General features: G+C 37.1%; 3 protein-coding genes across 5 annotated transcripts; 1 reads left to right on the top strand and 2 right to left on the bottom strand.

The window, feature by feature from the left end:
* Positions 1–83: 83 nt before the first annotated feature.
* On the bottom strand, positions 84–1,535 carry LOC145731135 (uncharacterized). The gene has a single exon (XM_081982758.1). The coding sequence runs from the start codon at positions 1,329–1,331 to the stop codon at positions 93–95; it is 1,239 nt and encodes a 412-aa protein (XP_081838884.1). The 5' UTR covers positions 1,332–1,535; the 3' UTR covers positions 84–92.
* Positions 1,536–1,694: 159 nt separating this feature from the next.
* Positions 1,695–8,031, top strand: Pfas (phosphoribosylformylglycinamidine synthase). 2 transcript variants are annotated; one of them, XM_081982755.1, is made up of 17 exons: positions 1,695–1,844; positions 1,947–2,853; positions 3,813–4,048; positions 4,102–4,294; positions 4,350–4,555; positions 4,609–4,897; positions 4,949–5,215; positions 5,274–5,370; positions 5,421–5,512; positions 5,570–5,831; positions 5,891–6,137; positions 6,194–6,351; positions 6,557–6,851; positions 6,936–7,082; positions 7,143–7,444; positions 7,502–7,658; positions 7,714–8,031. In XM_081982755.1, the coding sequence occupies exons 2-17, from the start codon at positions 2,018–2,020 to the stop codon at positions 7,896–7,898; spliced, it is 3,969 nt and encodes a 1,322-aa protein (XP_081838881.1). In that variant the 5' UTR covers positions 1,695–1,844; positions 1,947–2,017; the 3' UTR covers positions 7,899–8,031. The 2 variants fall into 2 exon arrangements, with proteins under 2 accessions (XP_081838881.1, XP_081838880.1); XM_081982754.1 differs by having other exon boundaries at positions 1,704–1,844; positions 1,938–2,853.
* Positions 8,032–8,275: 244 nt separating this feature from the next.
* Positions 8,276–19,060, bottom strand: Sbf (SET domain binding factor). 2 transcript variants are annotated; one of them, XM_081982752.1, is made up of 37 exons: positions 18,678–19,060; positions 17,510–17,583; positions 17,298–17,453; positions 17,116–17,247; positions 16,933–17,057; positions 16,698–16,871; positions 16,475–16,637; positions 16,175–16,419; positions 16,046–16,119; positions 15,830–15,987; positions 15,683–15,772; positions 15,506–15,627; positions 14,616–14,724; positions 14,400–14,559; positions 14,130–14,341; positions 13,906–14,075; positions 13,664–13,852; positions 13,454–13,572; positions 13,277–13,367; positions 13,105–13,218; positions 12,933–13,045; positions 12,628–12,876; positions 12,227–12,575; positions 12,069–12,167; positions 11,869–12,017; positions 11,547–11,814; positions 11,123–11,491; positions 10,826–11,071; positions 10,481–10,773; positions 10,261–10,424; positions 10,064–10,206; positions 9,815–9,962; positions 9,618–9,702; positions 9,436–9,560; positions 9,011–9,368; positions 8,875–8,957; positions 8,276–8,820 (listed from the first exon to the last, which is right to left on the bottom strand). In XM_081982752.1, exons 1-37 carry the CDS (start codon positions 18,730–18,732, stop codon positions 8,728–8,730), a joined length of 6,066 nt encoding a protein of 2,021 aa, XP_081838878.1. In that variant the 5' UTR covers positions 18,733–19,060; the 3' UTR covers positions 8,276–8,727. The 2 variants fall into 2 exon arrangements, with proteins under 2 accessions (XP_081838878.1, XP_081838879.1); XM_081982753.1 differs by having other exon boundaries at positions 17,298–17,467; positions 18,678–18,692.
* Positions 19,061–19,312: the final 252 nt, after the last annotated feature.

The raw sequence follows: 19,312 nt of genomic DNA, 5'->3' as shown, positions 1-19,312 counted from the left end.
CATCCTGAACATTTTGCTGATTGCATAATTAAGCTTGAATTATTTTTTACTCTTTGGGTACCTGCTAGAAGAATAAAACAATATTCCATATGCTATTTTATTACAAAACTGTTAATTCTTACATCTAACTTCTGACTTTCCTCTTCTAACAGCCTTAACTTCTGCCTGGCCTGCCATAAAACCTCCTCACTTACAGATTCTAAACTTAAACTTGTATTTGATCCTTTATCAGCTGAATCTTCATGAATAACATCATTCAAGTTTAGCCTGGAGTTAATTACATTAATTTTATTCAGGTAACCATCAAACTCATTTAGTAACTCCTTATACTTTGAATTAAGTCTTTCAATTTCCACATTTTGTCTGCTATTCACCTTGTTGAGCTCCTCAATTTTATTTTTGTAGCTTTCACAAGTTTGTTTGGCATTTGTACACTCCACACTGCAGTGATTTAACATACATTGCACAGTGGGTTCCATGGTTTTACAAACTTGCTGTTCAGCATCAGTAGACTTTTTTAAAGCTAGATTTTCCTCCTTGAGCTTTGCAGTTTTCTTCTCCAGGTGTTTTCTTTTTTTATAGTTGCTGTACAGTTTTTTTTCTCGCGTTTTTAATTCCGCTCTAAATTTGCTGATTAGCTGGAAAATTTGATTTTCATATGATCGGTTTTTCAGGTCATAACACACTTTTATAGTGTTGAACAGCTGTATTTTCAATTTGCTAGGAAGATTGTAGCTTTGCAGAGCTTGGTGTACATTTCTCAAAAACTCATCCTCAATTTCGTCTTGTCCAATTTGGAATTCTAACTCATTTACTGTTTCTGTGGAAATGATACTCAGTAAACAGTTTAACAGAGAGTTTCTACTTTTGTTGTAGTATTCATGAACTATTTTGGCACTTGAGGGATTGTGTCTGGTTATTCCCAATAACTCTAATATGTGAACAAGATTTTCTTTATCGAACCTATCCTGGATGTCGTGGGTCTCGTTTTGGAACAATCTGGACTGGGGCAAAATGTTTGCTAAGTTTACCTCAGAACTGAACACTGACAAGGCAAAATTACAATGATGATACAACAGATACTCTCCCACAACTAAATGTAAGGCTTGCTGAGATAAAGTGTAAACTCGGGAAGCACATTTTCGAATGTTTTCTCCTATACCGGTATTTTTTAAAACACTTATCATCTGCACCTTCAGATAGGACTTGACATCTTGGATTAGACCTTTTTCTTGAAACCAGGTGGTTAGCATTTGCTGAAATTCTACAGGAGACAGTTCTTTTGTTGTGTTTTCTTCCGGGTTTGGTACAGCAGGAGTTAGATTTGCCATGGTGCTATTTATTTGAAGAAAATTAAATTTGTACTGTGTATGGTCAGGCGCCAATGTTTGTATTTTAAACTTTTTTCAAACGTGACGTTCAGTGACAGTAGTCGTTAAATGTCAATCAATCTGTCTGATATCAAATTAAAGTCAACTAAGGCATTTTGTATTTGTACCATTTCCTTTCTCTTTCTATTTACTTGAGATTTGAGAGAGACAGCAAAAACTTTTTAAAGAAAACTTTTTTATTTTAACCACCCGTAATTAAAAAACCTCAACGGTAACGGTATCCTAGACACTCTCATTTTATCTGACGTCAAAATTTCTTAACCTCATTTTTTCGGCTGCCTGTTTTTTGTTTAAATTTATAATGTGTTTTTTTCTATTTCTGATTTAAAACTTATGTTTTTCAATTTAAATTGCCACATCAAATTTTAAACATTACGACAACCACTTTGTTTGCTTCAGTAAAATTAATGAAATTCTCCCCATATCGCGTAAATTATGTTATAATAACATTGGGTAAGTGATAACCTTTGTGGCCTAACAGATTTGAACTTTTTAATATTGTATTTACGCTTGTTTACTGGTACTATACCGTAATTTTCTTTTCAGAGCTTTCAGTTTCGTTCAGTAGTGTTCCTAGAAAGTCAAGTAGTGGTTGAATTTAGTTAGTGATAGTCAAGGGAGAAATAATGTCTGTGAATTCAATCATTCGGTTTTACAAGTACCCAGGCAATACGCCTGCAAAAGCTCAAGACATTTTGCAACGGCTCCAAACAGTATGCAGTGCTGTAGTAGCCATAGACACTGAGCTTTGTTATCATGTTGAAGTTGTTAAAGCTTTGAATCAGATAGAGCTTAGAACTCTTAAATGGGTTCTGCAAGATTCTTTAACTCCAACCAGTTTACTGCAAAACCAGCATCTCAAACCAATAATTGATCAACTCCTTATTGAAGTGGGTCCTAGATTTAATTTTTCCACCGCCAATTCCACAAATGCTGTCTCGATTTGCAAAAACTTGGGGTTGTCACAAGTGGTAAGACTGGAAACTTCTAGAAGATATTTGATAAAGTTTAAGCCCTCAACTAAAATTACTAAAGAATTAGAGGCCAAACTGGCAGGCTTATTATTTGATCGCATGACTGAGTGTCTGTACATTCCAGAAAATGTCCCAAAAACCAGTTTTAATGAAAAATTAATCAAGAAAGAGAACATTAGAGAGGTGGATGTGTTGAAAAAAGGTGCAGAAGCCCTAAAAGAAATTGACAGAGAATTGGGACTGGCTTTTGATGAAGCAGACCTAGAGTATTACACTAATTTGTTTAAAAATGTTTTGAAGAGGAATCCAACCAATATAGAGTGTTTTGATTTAGCTCAGTCAAATAGTGAGCATAGTCGGCACTGGTTTTTTAAAGGAAAGTTGATAATTGATGGGGAAGAACATGAAGAATCTTTGATTGATTTAATTATGGATACCCAGAACTACAGTAATCCTAATAATGTAATTCAATTCAGTGATAATAGCAGGTAAGCTTTTTTAAAATTAGGTTGCACTGTAATGTAGTTTAATGCAATTGAGTAATATGTCTTTTATTACATAAATGTAAGTTTTAGAGTTAACTCTGAATTAAAATCAAGTGGAAGCTGGTTAATAAAATTTGTTTTAAAAATAAAAACATCAACTGTTTATTCTATTTGCAGATTGTAATAAAACCTTACAACACTTTGAAGTATGTCTTACTGAATCTTGGAACAATGGTAGTATTAGCACATTAGTAACCTTCAGACTTCATAATTTATTGTTTGCAGGTTTGCTAAGTTTATGACCAATTGTTTGTTGTCTTAAGTGTTTTTTTAATCATATTTGCCAAGTACTTATAGGTGATAATTGAGTATTTCATAAAGAAAAATGTGAATTTTAGTTAAAGGAATTCAACAAAATGAAGAGATCAATTTATAGTTTCAAAATGAGAGTTGCATTGCATATTATTTTAAGAAAATTTGCCCATACCCATTTATTTAAGATTCTGGTATAAATTGTTATACCTACCAAAAATTAACAATAACTTTGTTATTTGCAGTTTCTTTTTTCATTTTACTCATTCTTAGTTCTGAACTTTTATGAATTTACTGAAGCGCCAACAGTGAATTCTATAATTAATTTGTTTGCAACCAATTTTTATACAAGATACTACTTAGCAATAATGTTAATTAAGAAAGTATTTAGGATACAAAATAATATACCAGTACATGTGATAAGCCTTTCTTTACCAACCTGTCAAACCAAGTATTAATAGTTTGTGTTGCCTTAAAAATTTAACATTACCTTTTTCTTAGTTTCTCTTGTTATATTTATGAATTAATATTGTATTGCTGTTCACAAGTTTTTATCAAACTACCATACATGTTTGTGCAGAGTAGCATACTCATTTATATGTCTTTCTGTCAATATTAACTAATAAATTTTGTTTTTTTTTTTCTTAAAGCGCAATCCGAGGTTACATTCACCGAAGTCTAAGACCGGCATCAGCAGGTTCAGTGAGTGAACTACGTCAAGTCCCGTCAGAATCTCATCTTATTTTTACCGCCGAAACCCACAATTTTCCCACCGGTGTGGCCCCATTTAGTGGAGCTACCACCGGAACTGGGGGTCGTATACGAGACGTGCAAAGTGTAGGTAGAGGTGGGTACTGCATTGCTGGTACCGCCGGTTATTCTGTTGGTATGTATTGTATGAGCTTGAGGTGAACTATCAGCGAACTGGGACATTAACAGGCAACTTACTTATCCCGGATTACAAACTGCCATGGGAGAACGAGTCTTTGCAGTACCCTTCGAATTTTGCCCCTCCCTTAGAGGTGCTTATTGAAGCTAGTAACGGAGCCTCAGACTATGGAAATAAGTTTGGAGAGCCGTTAATCAGCGGTTTTGTTAGGTCGTTTGGACTGAATGATGGTAATGGCCGACGGTAAAATAAAGTTTTCAGGTTTTAATTGAGTATTGATTGACACTGTTTAAAAAAGGGAATGGATAAAGCCTATAATGTTCAGCGGAGGTATTGGCAGCATGGAGGCTGACATGACTCAGAAATTACCTCCTAAAGTTGGACATCAAATTGTGAAAATCGGAGGGCCAGTTTATAGAATTGGAGTTGGAGGTGGGGCGGCCAGTTCTGTAGAAGTTCAGGGTGATAATAAGGAAGAGTTGGACTTCAATGCAGTTCAAAGAGGTTGATTTTTTTGTAAAAGTCATCCTGGCGGCTGCTATATCGATTTATTACAGGCGACGCTGAAATGGAAAACAAATTAAACAGGGTTGTAAGGGCATGTTTGGAACTAGGCAAGAAGAACCCTATTATAAGCATCCACGATCAGGGAGCAGGAGGAAATGGAAATGTGCTAAAAGAGCTGGTGGAGCCTGAGGGTGGTGTTATATACGCTAACCGCTTCGAGTTGGGCGACCCTACTATAAACTTGCTGGAACTCTGGGGAGCTGAATACCAGGAAAACAATGCTTTACTTTGTAAGAAAGAGGACTTGGAAGTCCTTAAAACGATCTGCAAGCGAGAACGGTAATGTAAAAAAGCAACTTTGTGTCAACGTTTGTTTTAATGGGTATTTAGGTGCCCAATTAATGTGGTTGGCGAAGTAACAGGGTCCGGTTCAGTAGAACTGGCAGTTGATGAAATCAAATCTCAGGTGCCGTTCAACTTGAAACTGGAGCACGTTTTAGGAAAAATGCCACGAAAAGTATTCAAGTTAAACCGGCAAAAACCGGTTCTTGAAAATTTGAAACTCCCACCAGCCGCTTCGATTTACCGCTGTTTGGAAAAAGTGCTACGATTGCCTGCTATTGCTAGTAAAAGATATCTTACCAACAAAGTTGACAGGTAAACCACCTCAACAATTTATTACCTAAACAAATTGTACTTGATGAATTACTTGTAGATGCGTTACTGGTTTAGTAGCTCAACAACAATGCGTAGGTCCATTACACACACCTTTAGCTGACGTTGCGGTTACTGCCATATCACACTTCGGCTATGTAAGACTAAAAAATGTCCTAAACTTATTGATTAAACTAAACCTATGTAGGAAGGAATTGCATCATCTATTGGAGAGCAGCCAATTAAAGGACTTGTAAACGTGGCAGCTGGAGCTAGAATGTCAGTGGTGGAAGCCATCAGGTAGATTTTTAAGCCCCAAAAACTTGAAGTTTTTTATTAGGCCAGTTGATTTTACAGTAATTTAGTATTTGCTGGCATCAGCGACTTAAAAGACGTGAAGTGTAGTGGGAATTGGATGTGGGCGGCCAAACTACCTGGAGAGGGAGCCGCACTTTACGATGCCTGTAAGGCGATGTGCAGTCTCATGTCTGAATTGGGTATTGCCGTTGATGGAGGCAAAGATTCTTTGAGTATGGCTGCTCGAGTAGGGCAGGATACTGTTAAAGCTCCAGGAACTTTAGTTGTTTCTACTTACGCGCCCTGTCCAGATATTAGAAAAGTATATAGTTGTCTGGTCTCTTCTTTAGCTTAAGCTTAGTAATTAATGGTGTTACACAGGTGGTTACTCCTGACTTAAAAGCTCCTTCAATGGGTAAACGTGGCGTTCTACTCTTCGTCGATTTGTCTCACGACGCAAATCGTTTGGGCGGTTCAGCTTTAGCACAATGTTTCAATCAGTTGGGCAGCGACTCACCCGATTTACACTCGGCTAAAGACTTGAAAAACGCATTTGCTGCCACTCAAGAACTGATTAAAGATGGTGCAATTTTAGCCGGACACGACGTTAGCGATGGTGGCTTAGTTGGTTAGGTTTCTCCCCCTCTTTGGGTAAAATACAAAACTTATGAAGGAGTGTTACAGTGACCTTATTGGAAATGGCATTTGCCGGAATCAGTGGATTAGACGTCCACGTTACACACCGACAAGGTAAAGCTATTCCGATTTTGTTTTCGGAGGAGGCTGGTTGGGTATTGGAAGTGTTGGAAAAGGATCTTGAACATTGCCTGTCTGTATTTCAAGTATGTTGATTGTTTTTAATTAAAAAATCTCATATAGCCAGAGTATTTAAATTATAAAGTTAACATTTTTGTTCCTGTAGTAATAAAATAAGTTGTTAAATGTGTCAGATGACTTGATGCTGCTTAAAACGGAGCTACTTCTTTATTTGTTTTTTACTGATTATAATAATTATATAATCTGACTTGAAAATCTCAATTTTTTTAGGGTTACCATGTGCCAGTGTTTGAAATAGGAAAAAGTGTGGGTTACGGCATCAAATCGAAAGTTACTGTGGGCGTGAACAACGCATCTCTTGAAAGTTCGGTTCTGTCACTAATGCGCATGTGGGAAGAGACCAGTTACCAGCTGGAACTGCGTCAGACTATCAAAGAGTGCGCTGACTCAGAGTACTTGTCGTTGTCTGACAGGACCGGCCCCAAATACATGCTTACCTTCGATCCGGACTTTGAAAACGTACTGAAGGAAGAGAAAATTCCTGTGGCTGTTATTAGGGAAGAAGGTAAGCCCTGTTGTACTCAAAGAAATCGAGTGTTTATGGGATATTGTGTGCATTTAAAAATCTGAACACTTCATGGATTTTTAGGAATAAATAGTGACAGAGAAATGGCAGCTGCTTTAGTGCGTGTGGGTTTCAAAGTGTGGGACATCACAATGCAAGATTTGCTTACCGGCAGCGCCACTTTAGATCGCTTCCGTGGAGTTATATTCCCTGGAGGATTTAGTTATGCAGGTTTGTTGCTCCCAAAGGCCTGGATTACGTTGTTGTAATTTGTTTTTTTATAAAAATTAGATGTTTTGGGTTCGGCTAAAGGGTGGGCGGCCAGTATACTCTTCCACGACAAAGTCAAGGAACAGTTTACAAGGTTTTATAACCGGCCGGATACGTTCAGTTTAGGAGTGTGTAACGGCTGTCAGCTGATGGCTCTAATCGGTTGGGTAGGGTCGTCTTTGAACGAGGAATTTGCAGTTCCTGATATCACATTAGAACACAACAAATCGGAACGGTTTGAATGCAGGTGGAGTACGGTTCGAATCGAAAAATCCAAAGCGGTAATGCTTCAAGGAATGGAAGGATCTGCTTTTGGTGTTTGGGTACTTATTTTGACTATACTCCCATCCTGCAGTTTGCCTTAATTTAATGTTATTCAGGTGGCTCATGGTGAGGGAAGATTTGCGTTTAAAGACAACACAATCTACAAAAAGTTGGTAAAAGAGGGTTTGGTAGCTCTGAGGTATGTGGATGATAATGGTCAACCTACTGAAATGTACCCATTAAATCCTAATGGAAGTGTTGAAGGATTAGCTGGTATTGAAATTTACATTTATGTTTAATAAATTCATAGCAACTAAAATAATTGTAGGAGTGTGTTCGTCTAATGGACGTCATTTAGCGTTAATGCCTCATCCTGAACGTTGTGCGCAGCCGTTCCAGTGGCCTTATATGCCACGTGACTGGATCCATTATCAAAAAAGTCCTTGGGAAAAGATGTTTAAGAACGCTTTTGACTGGTGTTCTAGTAATAAGTTCAACGTAGTTTACTATTGAACAACAAAGTTATAAAAATATTTTCTGTAAGCTTATGTAAAACGTGCCTTAATTGTTGATATTGATTGTTAAGCATTCCAGATTGATTTGTTATTTACCTCTATTTTTTTCTACATTATAGATTGATTTTTTTATCGCATTATTATTTTGTACAGCTTTAAGAAGTGACGGCAGAAATTGGACTTACCTGGGCATTAATTCTTGAAAGTAGGGAATGGGATTCTCAGGAGAAGTGTTGATGGAATGTGGGAGAATTGGTCGACAATATGTCTGTCTGTGGTTCTACAGTGCTCGTGATAAATGCATTAGAACGGGGTCGGCACGTATATGAAAGTCTTCACTATTACCTGTACAACATAATAAAAAAAACAGACACATTATAGACATAACAACGTTTACTTTGAGCGTTTTTCGTTTTGCTTTAATACAACTGATAGATAAAAAAATATAAAATTTAACTATAATACAAAAAAACCTAAATGATAAACGTAATAGTAATTTGTGCCGTACATCAAATACATTATACAAACAGCTAAAAAATAAAGCTTTATAACTTATACAGCGGTCTGTGCTTTTTAAGGAAACAACTTTCAACGTTAAATAAACAATTTGAAAAATTTGTTTTACTAGTCAGACTAGTTGTTTTAACGGTTATGAAGAAGAGTTTTTTACTCTAGGAATGGCAAAAGAAAATCGATTAGGAAGGTTTTGATAGCTTCCCAAGGCGATAAGAAAAATTCCTATAAACATAGAATAATAAAAATAAACATTCTTTTAGCTAACTATTACCTAAGATTCTTTGGGTTCAATTGGAGTATTATCAGTGTTTTTATTGCAAACAAGCCTGAATTTTTTCGATCCATTCTTGCGCGGAAGCTGAATCGCACGCGCAAAAGTTGTACGTTCGTCTGCTTGTGCGTAACTAAAAACAATTACATGATCAGTTATCATTAACTTGGAAATTAAGGACACTTACATCAAAGAATGATTTGTCGTCGGTCTTTTTGGGAGCTCCTGGAGCCGGACTAGCCGAACTCACTGACATAACTTCGGCCAAATCTACAAACAGTAACTTAGTAAAATGACAGTAAAAATAAAGCTTGCACACAGACCAATATATCCTTTACAGTGGGAGTCTTCCATAGCGTCGTAATAACGCAGCTGGTGCTTAATGGAATCTAGCACAAACCAGCGCTGTTTCCAACCCTTGAGAAGAGCTCCACGCTTGTATAGATACCCTTCGTGAGTTCGGTTCTCTGCCACGTTTGACGAGAACTGTTCGTAATACTGTTGACTAGAAGTTTGACGAGCGCTGCCCGAGCTAACCGATCCATTATCGCCGCCACTGACTTGCATAGTTTGTGTGGCGGACGCGTCTGAGATTGTTTTGTATTTGGTGCAATTGTTGGGCACCCCTTCGTGGCATTTTTCGTGACAGCTATAGCCACAGTCCATGCATCGCATACCCGTCTATGAATGAATGAATAGTCACATGAATATATTTTTATTGGGACACTCCTTGTATACTAATACTTACTTTGACAGGTCCCCATAACAGATTGGAACAAGAATCGCAATGCGTTGGAGTGGTAAAGTTGTGTCTCTCAAAACGATGGGGATGAGAGTACATCAGAGAGGTTTCAGCCGCGCCGACCATTTTGCCTACATCAAAGTAAAAAACTTCTAGTTAAACCTCCATTTATGTTGTAATTTGATTACCTCGCATTAAAATCTCAAGGGTGGAACGTTTATGTACCAGACGACCATGTGATCTGACTAGGGCTGTACTAAATGAAGCGTGTCGCTGAAAACGATTAACATATTTAAAAATGACACAGTATATTAATAAACACTCCACTAGACTCGCTTAAGAGCTCTTTAAAGTGTTGAAAATTGTTAGAAAAAAAAACTCTTACGGTTAAAGAATCTGTCATTGGTAGATCTAACTTATCCCAAAGGACTTTCCATTTCTGTGGTAAATGTCCCAGTTCAGTTTCCAATTTATGGATGTCTTCCAGCAAATGACTGAAGGCGTCTGGTACTACTTTATCAATGCAGTCGTATCTAATTGTAAAAAAATATCAGTAAGCTACATTCACATTTTAATTTAACTAAACTAATTTAGAAAGAAAATTTAAATCTAATTTCTGAATAAGATATCTTACCCTAAAGCGACTATTTTCCTGGATGATTTACTAGAGCCATCCGCAGCTTCGGCTTCCTCTTCTTGTTGAGTATCCATTTGGATTACTTCCGGATCATAACTAGGACCATTGTGAAGATTCTCGTCAAGATAGTAGTTCCAAAGCTAAACCAAACTCATGTTTAACAAACTATCAGGTAAATGACCTACAAAATCTACCTCTAAACACGGCAGATGGCTTTGTGGCCTTAGCACTGGATGCTCAAAGTCGGGTGTATACATAAAATTAAAAAACAATGGATTCCTAGCGTGCTGCTTTTCCACATAATCGAAAACGCTCTGGCCCAAGTTTGTCCCTTGATACGTCCCGCACAATCTTCCACCTTTAAGATAACAATCAGTAACTAAACCTGTATTACCTTTACCAAATAACTATCACCAGGATAGATATTTTCGTCGTCTGAAGTAGTATCGACGGTTTTATGATGAGAAGTCAAAGACCCACGTTTATCCTCAATTGCAGCTACTCCGGATTCAACTCTCTCAGCTTCACAATCAAACAAAAACGTCCTGAACCGACAGGACACGCTATGGAATGCCAAAAACCGCAGATAGAAGTCGTTGAACTCAAACGCCAGGGGGTATTGCTTCTGGATTTGGTGGACTGCATCCAGAAACTGCAGGAATGTAGGAGCAAAGCCGCTCGCTTGTGAGTTTGCGTTCAAATTACTCCTAGAGTCAATTAGGTCAGCACACAAAATTAATAAAACAACTGAAAACTAACCGATGGCTAAATCTGTGTCCAAAACCTATCCACTCTTTCTCTACCAAGACCCGGAAACCTTCAATGGTACGGTAATGAGGATCTAGACAAAGCTGAGCCACTGACGAAACCTGCGCAGTTATGTCCCAACCTTCTTCCAGACATATGGCAACGCTGGAGCCTTGAAGGTCTAGCAAATCCACCACAGCGCCAGAGAGTTGCATGATGTTTTGAATTTGTTGCAACCACTCAGAGTTTTCTATTAATCTAAGAAAAACCCTTTTTATTTAAGACAAAAGAGCAGAAAAAATAACTCACTTATGAAAACTGTGCTCAGGTTCAACATTTTGATTTTGAGAACTGGGAATGCAAGCACGCATCAACTTCTTAAAAGCTGCTTTAGTATGCCTGACATCATAATAATCAACAGGGATAAAATCAGTTTTCGGCGCGGACTCCATCCTGATCCCTTTCATTTGAGCTTTCTCGCCTAAAATATACAAAGCAGCTCTTTGCAACGTGTGAACACTGTCAGCGGCATTGTCGATATCAGCTGAGTGCCTCATTGTGGCTCTAGCCTGGGGTGTTTGTCCTAAAGAACCTTGCGAGGACTGCCTGCGATCCTTCAGGGAGCCCCAACGGCCAAAATTTTTAGGACCCTTACCACCAGAATGTCGCGGAAACACCCTGTTCAAAACGATTTTAAATACTAAGACGTAAAGGTTATTAAAATGAAAGCTACCCTAAGGTTCCAATAGCTTTATTGAAAGCGTTCGACCTCCTGGCCACATCGGGTGTTAAAGTGGCACAAGCTAAAGGATCTTCAGCTGCTAAAAGCAGGGAATCAATACTTAAGGAACTGTCTGACATGCCCCAACCAGGTCGATGGGAAAACACTGGCGTAGCACCCACTAAAGCTGACAAGTATTTCTCTTGTTCATTGGAAGAGGTTGTTTCAGTAGAGGCGTTAGGTGCTGGATGGCTTTTTAGCATCCCCATTACACTTTTACCTTTAGTAAACAACTAATCAAAACCAGTAACTAAGTACCAGTAACTAATCCTACCATGGTGTCCAGCGCCTCTCAAAAGTAACGCTTTCGTTCTTGGATGTCGCCAAGTGATTGTGGGAATACGTCCCTGTCTAGAGCACCTACAAAACCGTCTGATACTTTCATCTGTTACTGTAGACGGTACCACTAGCAAGGCTGGATAACTGAAGAAATATTATAATAATTTTAAGTATAAACAATTTTAAAAGGAATACCTTCGGCACATTGAATACGTTGAATTGACCGAAGTTAATCGGAATTGATCCTGTGGGCCTTTGGCGTCGAGTGGTGCGGTATTGTTACAAATTCCTAGCCTACGCAATAAATTCAAAAATAAAACTTTCTGGATGTAGAAAAATGTAAACAAAGTTACCGTTGCCAATCTCGTACATAACTTCTCTCAATCATACGTTCTAATGTTTTAGCGTCCGTAGGAGTAGGAGTGGCCGGTATATGACTATTCTCAAAATCATCCATGGAAATGTCATCCTCGTTACCGAAATCCTCCAAGGGCAAGCTCATTCTACCCGGTGAAGTCAAATACTTGTGCGAGTTATTAATCGTCACATTGGACAGTACGTATTTTTGCCTTTTGGAAGACGATTTCGGCTTAAAGCCTGCCTTTCTTGCCGTCTTAAGGAGAGTTTTCTTAGCGAAGCCTTTGAGGGTGGCGTGCTTCTCCTTGTTCTTGTGTAATGGTGTTTCTGTGACAGTAACTTGACCTACAACATTCTGTGTAAACTAGTATAATTTTAGCTGAAATGTAGTCACTACCAGCAAAGGCAAAGTAGTGCCAGAAATTTGGCGGGTGTCTGATTTTATGGATCAATTTGCGCAGATTGTCAATGTGTTCTGCAGTGACTTCCTCGTCGAAAGCTAGTTTCATTAGCTGAAAAGTACATGATCTTAACTGTAAACCTTCCTGAAGCCATTGGTCCAAATGTGCCAAGTACTGGACCGCTACTTTTTTCTCTTTGGTTAAGGACGTAACAGGAAATGAACGAACTACTATTTGCTCACACGCTAAAGAAAACACAATTACTCAAAATGTTTTAAACAGTTATGACCATCTAACACACCAAAAGAATCACAAGGAATTCCTTTGAATATGATGCGGTAATTTGTAAGAAAAATTGCTCCTTCAGCCGGCAGTAAAGGAGGCACACCCAACAATCCTGGAATGCTTTCCTCTCTATTGATACAATCAAAACTAGTTAATTGCCTTATTTAGGTTTAGATATAATAAAGTACCTTCCGTCTGGAAGAAGATAAACCCGTAAACCTTCCATTATGATTTCCTCTCCAAGTAGAAGATTGGGGGTGAGAATTTTGGGTTTTTGTATAGGAGGACGTCTCTTAGATTCCCTACATACAACAAATTTTAAAATGCTACCCATAAAATTAAAACGAATTATCAGACAACCTGTAAACCCCTTCAAGGGTTTCAATGTGCATATGTACTACTCCCGGTATCATTTGGTGTAGGTTTCTTATGTGTTCTCTGGTTACACCACCTGAAATACATCCGATGCATAATAGATGTATTTTTAAACAACCAGTTTGTTAACTGTTAACAGTGATATTATTTTTGTCTAATTACCTTCATTACAAACGCGATCAATAAACCTGGAAACGATCCTGATAACAGCACTGCCAGTCTCACTGGGATCCTGATCTTCAAAACCAGATTCGGCGTCTGCGCTGTCGCTTTCTGCAACACTGTAAACAAAGCTAAAACGATGCAAAACGAAGCTACATTCTAAGAAATCAAACCATAACTTTTTCCAAGAGGATTAAGGAGAAAATGTACCTGTTAGCTATACTATTGCTAGCCCTCTCGTCGTCGTAGGCTTCCTGTTTACTGGCCTTGTTTCCAATATCCAAAGGGATCAGCAAGTAAACCATTCTATTGGCGTAGTGAATTGCCTGACTGTACATCGTGTTCTCTTCGCATGTGATGAGCTCTCGTTGTTTTTCCGGGTCAATGGAGTTCCAAATCCTACACCAAATTAAAGCTCTTGGTAGGAACTAAAGGAAGAAAGTAAATAGAACCTCATTTGTTCGGCCGCAATTTCTAAAGCGGAAGCCTCCTGCATCCGAAGCATCGACCGTCTGTGCCAATTCAATTCCTTGTCTCTAGGAGAAAGTGGACTTAATCTGTCATTCGGGATGAAATTGTCCACCCTCGATGCATAAAGAGCTTTTAGTTCCTTTTGCACATCCTAATACACCAAAAAATTAACCCTAGAATATTTACTACTAACGCGAAAACCCACTTGATAGAAAGCAGCCTCCCAAAACTGTTGATTTTGCCACACAAGGTGTTCCTGAATGCAAGTATACGCAAACTGAATGATACCCGTACATAACTTCCTACAGAAAATGGTGGCTAAGGGCAACAAAGCGTAAGCTACCCCGTGTTCATCCATTGAACTATCATCCTGAAGGGCGCAATTCATCAATCGCACCACCAAGTCAAATTGCTGGTCTAAATCCCGATAACAAACATAAAAACCTCAAAACAATTAAAAACAATAGAAATCTACCTTCTAGCATAGCTTTAGTTCCGCTAACTTGCTGTGATAGCTCGTTACACAAAGCCAATCGAGCCTGTTTGGACTGTAACGCTCTCAATACAGCTGGAAAAGTTTTTCTAGCGTCCGAGATTTTATTTTCAAAGATGCAATTAACACAGTTCCGCAAAACCTGCAGGCGAAAATACCTTTGTTAACCTTACTAAACACTAAAAATGTGTATATTACCTCTAATCTGCGGGCTGAATTGCTGACAATGTTTTTGTTGTCTTTCAAGTTTGATATGTGCGGTCCCATAGGGACTATCCTTGGTTGGATGGGTCTGAGAGACGACAACCTAGCCAAATTGTCAATTATTATACCATACATCCTTTTAAGTATTTAAAATTCCATGCTTCTATTACACGGTATTTACACAGTTCAATTATACTTCAGCGTCAAAAGTGTTCGCCGAGCACTAATTATTACAGTTTTTTATTAAATTTATCAAATTACGTGCTAGTGAATATGTCACAGGAAAAAAAATCTACAGTCTGGAATTTCTTTCTACTGAATGAACATCTTTAAAATGTTATTTTCAGTAAAATGTATCTTAACAAGTTTTCCAAAACCATTAACAGCCACACTCACTTCAGTCAGATTTAATGTTTTTAAACCCAACTTCATGTTCGAGAAGACTATACTGGGCAATTAGAGAGGCCGGTCTTTTCAACGTATAAATTTCCATATGGTAACAAAACCAAATAGAACGCATCATAAAAAAAAAGTTTGGTTATCTTACAAACATTCAAAAGCTGCATCTCAACGTGTATACATACTTTATACTGCGTTCAAAACTACTAACCAATCTTCTATTTTAACGTTGATAAAGAATACTAAAAACCTTTAGTAGATTGTAGATTATCAGTAAACAACAATCAATAATAGAGCAGCAAATCAGGTGACTAAACAAAAGCTGATGCACCAGTGCCTACACAAGCACATTCAACTTACCAACTAAGTTCGTCACTAGAAATTAACAAATAACACTGCTAATGATTGAGCCAACACTCATATTAACAAAAACGTTTTTGTTTCCAATATATCAGTTGAAAGTACAGGAAATACAAAACACTAACCTGGTTTTGAGGTCGTTCTTGGACAATCCTTCGCTAATGATAGCCTCCACAAGATTCTCATTAATGTGGGGCAGTGCAGGCTGATGTATGCGAGCAAAAGCACCTTCAGGTGGAACTGGAATCTGAAACCAAACTCAATCTGAATTAACCCAAAATACTAAACACATTTATATGTACCTTTTGAGCGTACGACTGAGGATTTGGAATTTCATTGGTGTACAATTGAGTTGCGAGTTCCTGGATATGAACTAATACTAGCCTAGGATCCTGATTATAAAAGTTTGTTGATATAAGCTATTTCTGTAATGTGAATAGTTTACACACCTGTAATTCCTTCTTAAGCAGATCATTTAAATTGCTGTAAAGCTCGTCCCAAACATCGCAAGGCCTCCAAGGAGGCCCCCTTTCGGATACAAAACTAGTAAAGAACATACAGTCTAACACTCTCGTAGTAAAATCACAGTCTCGTAAATTTCTTTCACCTGCAATACACAGAAAACAATCTAGCCTGAAAGCGTAAAAATAATTTTAAACACAAACCTAAAAATGCTGCCTTGTGAAATGTTATCACCGGCTTTGGATGAATCCGAATCAAAGTCAAACAACTCCGATAACTAAGAATCCACAATAAATACAATGAATTAATAATAAAACCACATCAAGACTTACCCTTGTAACAACTGGGCGAATGTTCTCATAAACACTGCTCTAATCTCCTTGTCCAACATAACAGGTTGCGGGGAACGAAGCGCCAAAGGTGGAAAAGCGTGATCAGCACAGCACAGTTCCGGTTGCAATATCAAGCTCAATGCTTCCTGTACCTGAGTCAACAAAGGCTCAGAAATCAGAGGAACTGAAATACCGTCTGGAATCAGAATTGAACCTCCGTCCAAGTCTGCCACTATGACATCCATCTAGAATGAACTTTAATTTTCCCATCCACAGTAAAAGGGAGTTTTCTTGTCTTACTTGTTCAGCCACTTCAGATTTTAAAGAAGAATGCACTCCCATTATAAACGGCGTTGGGGTTGAAAGCACTTCTACTAGAGGAGCTGGCAAAAGTGGTATATACACATGTGTGTATCTAAAGGGGTACATTAGTGCTGTCAAAGCCCTACATGCTTCAGTTAACCTATTTCACAACCAATTTATAATAAAACAGTTGGTAAACTCAAACACAAATGTAATTTACCTATTATAGCTTTTTGAATGAAAGAGTATTTTATGTTCCGTCATTATGGCACAGAATAGAGTGAGGACGTTTCGAATTCCAAGTTGTTGGAAAAGTAAATTAACTGAACTGTGAGTGACTGGAAGCGACGGAGATAAAGGAGGTTGCAGCGCTTGTCTATCACCGGCACCAATGCTGCAATGTTAAATAAAACAACGTTTACAACCACATATTTAATAAATGAAGTAAAAAATACCTGAATCTAACCTGTGGGCCTCCAGGAGGAGGTACTTGAATACACCCCAAAATATTGCCTACCAAAGTTTCCAGTGGAACTGGTGTATTTTCTATGTATACACAATAAATTATTCCAAGGCAGTTCTACAATTAGAACACATTTCAAATAATCCAGAACATAAAAATTAAGTTAAATTCTTACACGAAAGGTTTCAATATAGTCCAGTCTAGACACTAAAACTAGACATTTAGGAGCATACATTATACTACTGTGCGATATAGAAGGTATTATTGGTTTTAAGAGAGCAGTTTCCCCATCAACAGGATCTTCTTCCTGTAAAACTTGTTATAACCAAACAAAAACCCAAAAATAAAAAATGCTACCTCATCTACAGGTTTACTAGGTGTAATGGCAACAGTTTCATTAAAACAAAGACAAGCGCAGTAATGCCGATTTGCGTCTACGTCTGTAAGAACAGACACAAAGAATCTTGGTTCCTGTCTTTCTGTAGAGAGAGTCCATCCTTGAGGTTCACAGAACTGCGATAAAGTCACTAAACTAACATGAAAAGGAACAAATATTTACTCAAACCTACCCATTCTATTCCATCAATAAAAGGTGTATCAGGCCAATCCTTTTCAGGAAACCTTTGTAGGATTCTACCACTTCCTACAAAACGATAAACCTTATGTTGTCTATATTTTAACAATATTTGAATTATCATTTGGATGTAGTAAGTAAGTAAATAGTTTTAAGTATTGGACAAAAATGATGAAATACCTACTAGCTACTAGCTAGATATCTTTAATTCTGGCTCTTTTATGATTCCCTCAGCATAGAAAATAAGACCAAAAATACATTTTTTGACATGTCTGTTAGTGAGTATAGCAACATTTAAACATAACAATTATGGTTTGCAACAGGTCAGATAAACTTAAAAGGTTTTTATAGTTTGAAATATGAAATAGTATAAGTTGAACCAACTAATTGGAAAGAGTTATTTCATATAAGGCTTTTAGCTATAGTTTATTGTGTTACTGCCAGTAAAACCATCAGCCTGACAAACAATAGTTGGTTTTGTGGGCTACTAACAATACAAATAATTGTTATTCATATTACCCACTAACTTTATATACAAAAAAATACAACAATAATTTCAGTATTCTAAAATATTTCATTAATTTGGAAAGTAAAAAAACTTACACAATTTTATCACAATATGTAATTGTGTGATTTTTCAAATTATTTTATTACAAAATTACATAATTAACATACACTTTACTAATATTGTTGATGTAGGTATAAAATACAGTATACAGTTTAAAATATAAGTGACTGGTTACTTAAGGGCTAGGGTTTGTCTAGGTTATAGTTAATGACAATTTGAAGTTTAACTACAAGATGTTAATGATAGTTTGAGAACTGCAGATTAAAGTTAAACTGAACCTATACAATTGACCCTTAGAAAGTATTCATAATTTTCATTCTGTTTCTGAAATAATCAGTTAAAAAAGAACATTATAAACTTCAGTAGTAGATAACACCTTAAAAATGACAAAAATGTATATGTGTTTGAGCTTGCTTTCTAATCTTGACCAGGTTAAAGTACAAATATGGTATGTGATCTCATTTTCCTGACATTACACATAACAAAGTAATGTAGTTATTATACATGCAACCCTCTGATGTCTATATGCACTTATATAAACAATATGAAACATTTTAACTAAAAACATACACATTTACCTGTTTCGAATACTTACTTTCTTTTTGGTAATCATATCCAACAATAACAAAATAATCAGCTAGCCTCGACATTTTCTACATCAACATTGGATATGGTTGAAAGCTTACGGTCTTCTCATTCATCTTCAACAATTACCAACTTTTTTAAATAAGAAATTAGTCATAAAAATAGCTGCAGGGTCCCAGTGTTGTTTCCTTCAAAGTTGAATACTCGAATCTTTTGATGTCTGCGGAGCCCGATTTCGACTGGAATAAATAGGTCACCTCTTACCACATTACTTCCTTGTTTATTTATTTGTTTAGTTTAACTAGCCACACCCTGGAATTATTTATAATTTCCTAAACAAAAATCTTTACGCCATTTTTTTAAGGCAGCCACAACTTTAAAATGTTTTGACAGATAAATTGACATATTATGGATTGAGACATATGACATTTTTCACTTTTTTTTATATGCCCTATTGTCAAGTGTATTTCCTCAAATGAAATTTTATTCCTTCAAATTTAATTAAAATGAGTTCAAAAACTACGCTTATGGTAAAAAAATGAACTGTTAATTCATAGATTAGAATTGAAAAAGTCATTGGTTTTACAAGTCGATGACAAAATAAATCAGTCAAATCATATGACTGATTGAGACAGAGGTTTGAGG

The sequence above is a fragment of the Ips typographus genome, linkage group LG6, assembly GCF_016097725.1.
Source record: "Ips typographus isolate SLU linkage group LG6, UJ_Ityp_2.0, whole genome shotgun sequence".
Taxonomy (NCBI): Eukaryota; Metazoa; Arthropoda; class Insecta; order Coleoptera; family Curculionidae; genus Ips; species Ips typographus.
The sequence above is the reverse complement of the archived record's forward strand: the minus strand, read 5'-3'. Positions and strand labels throughout refer to the sequence as shown.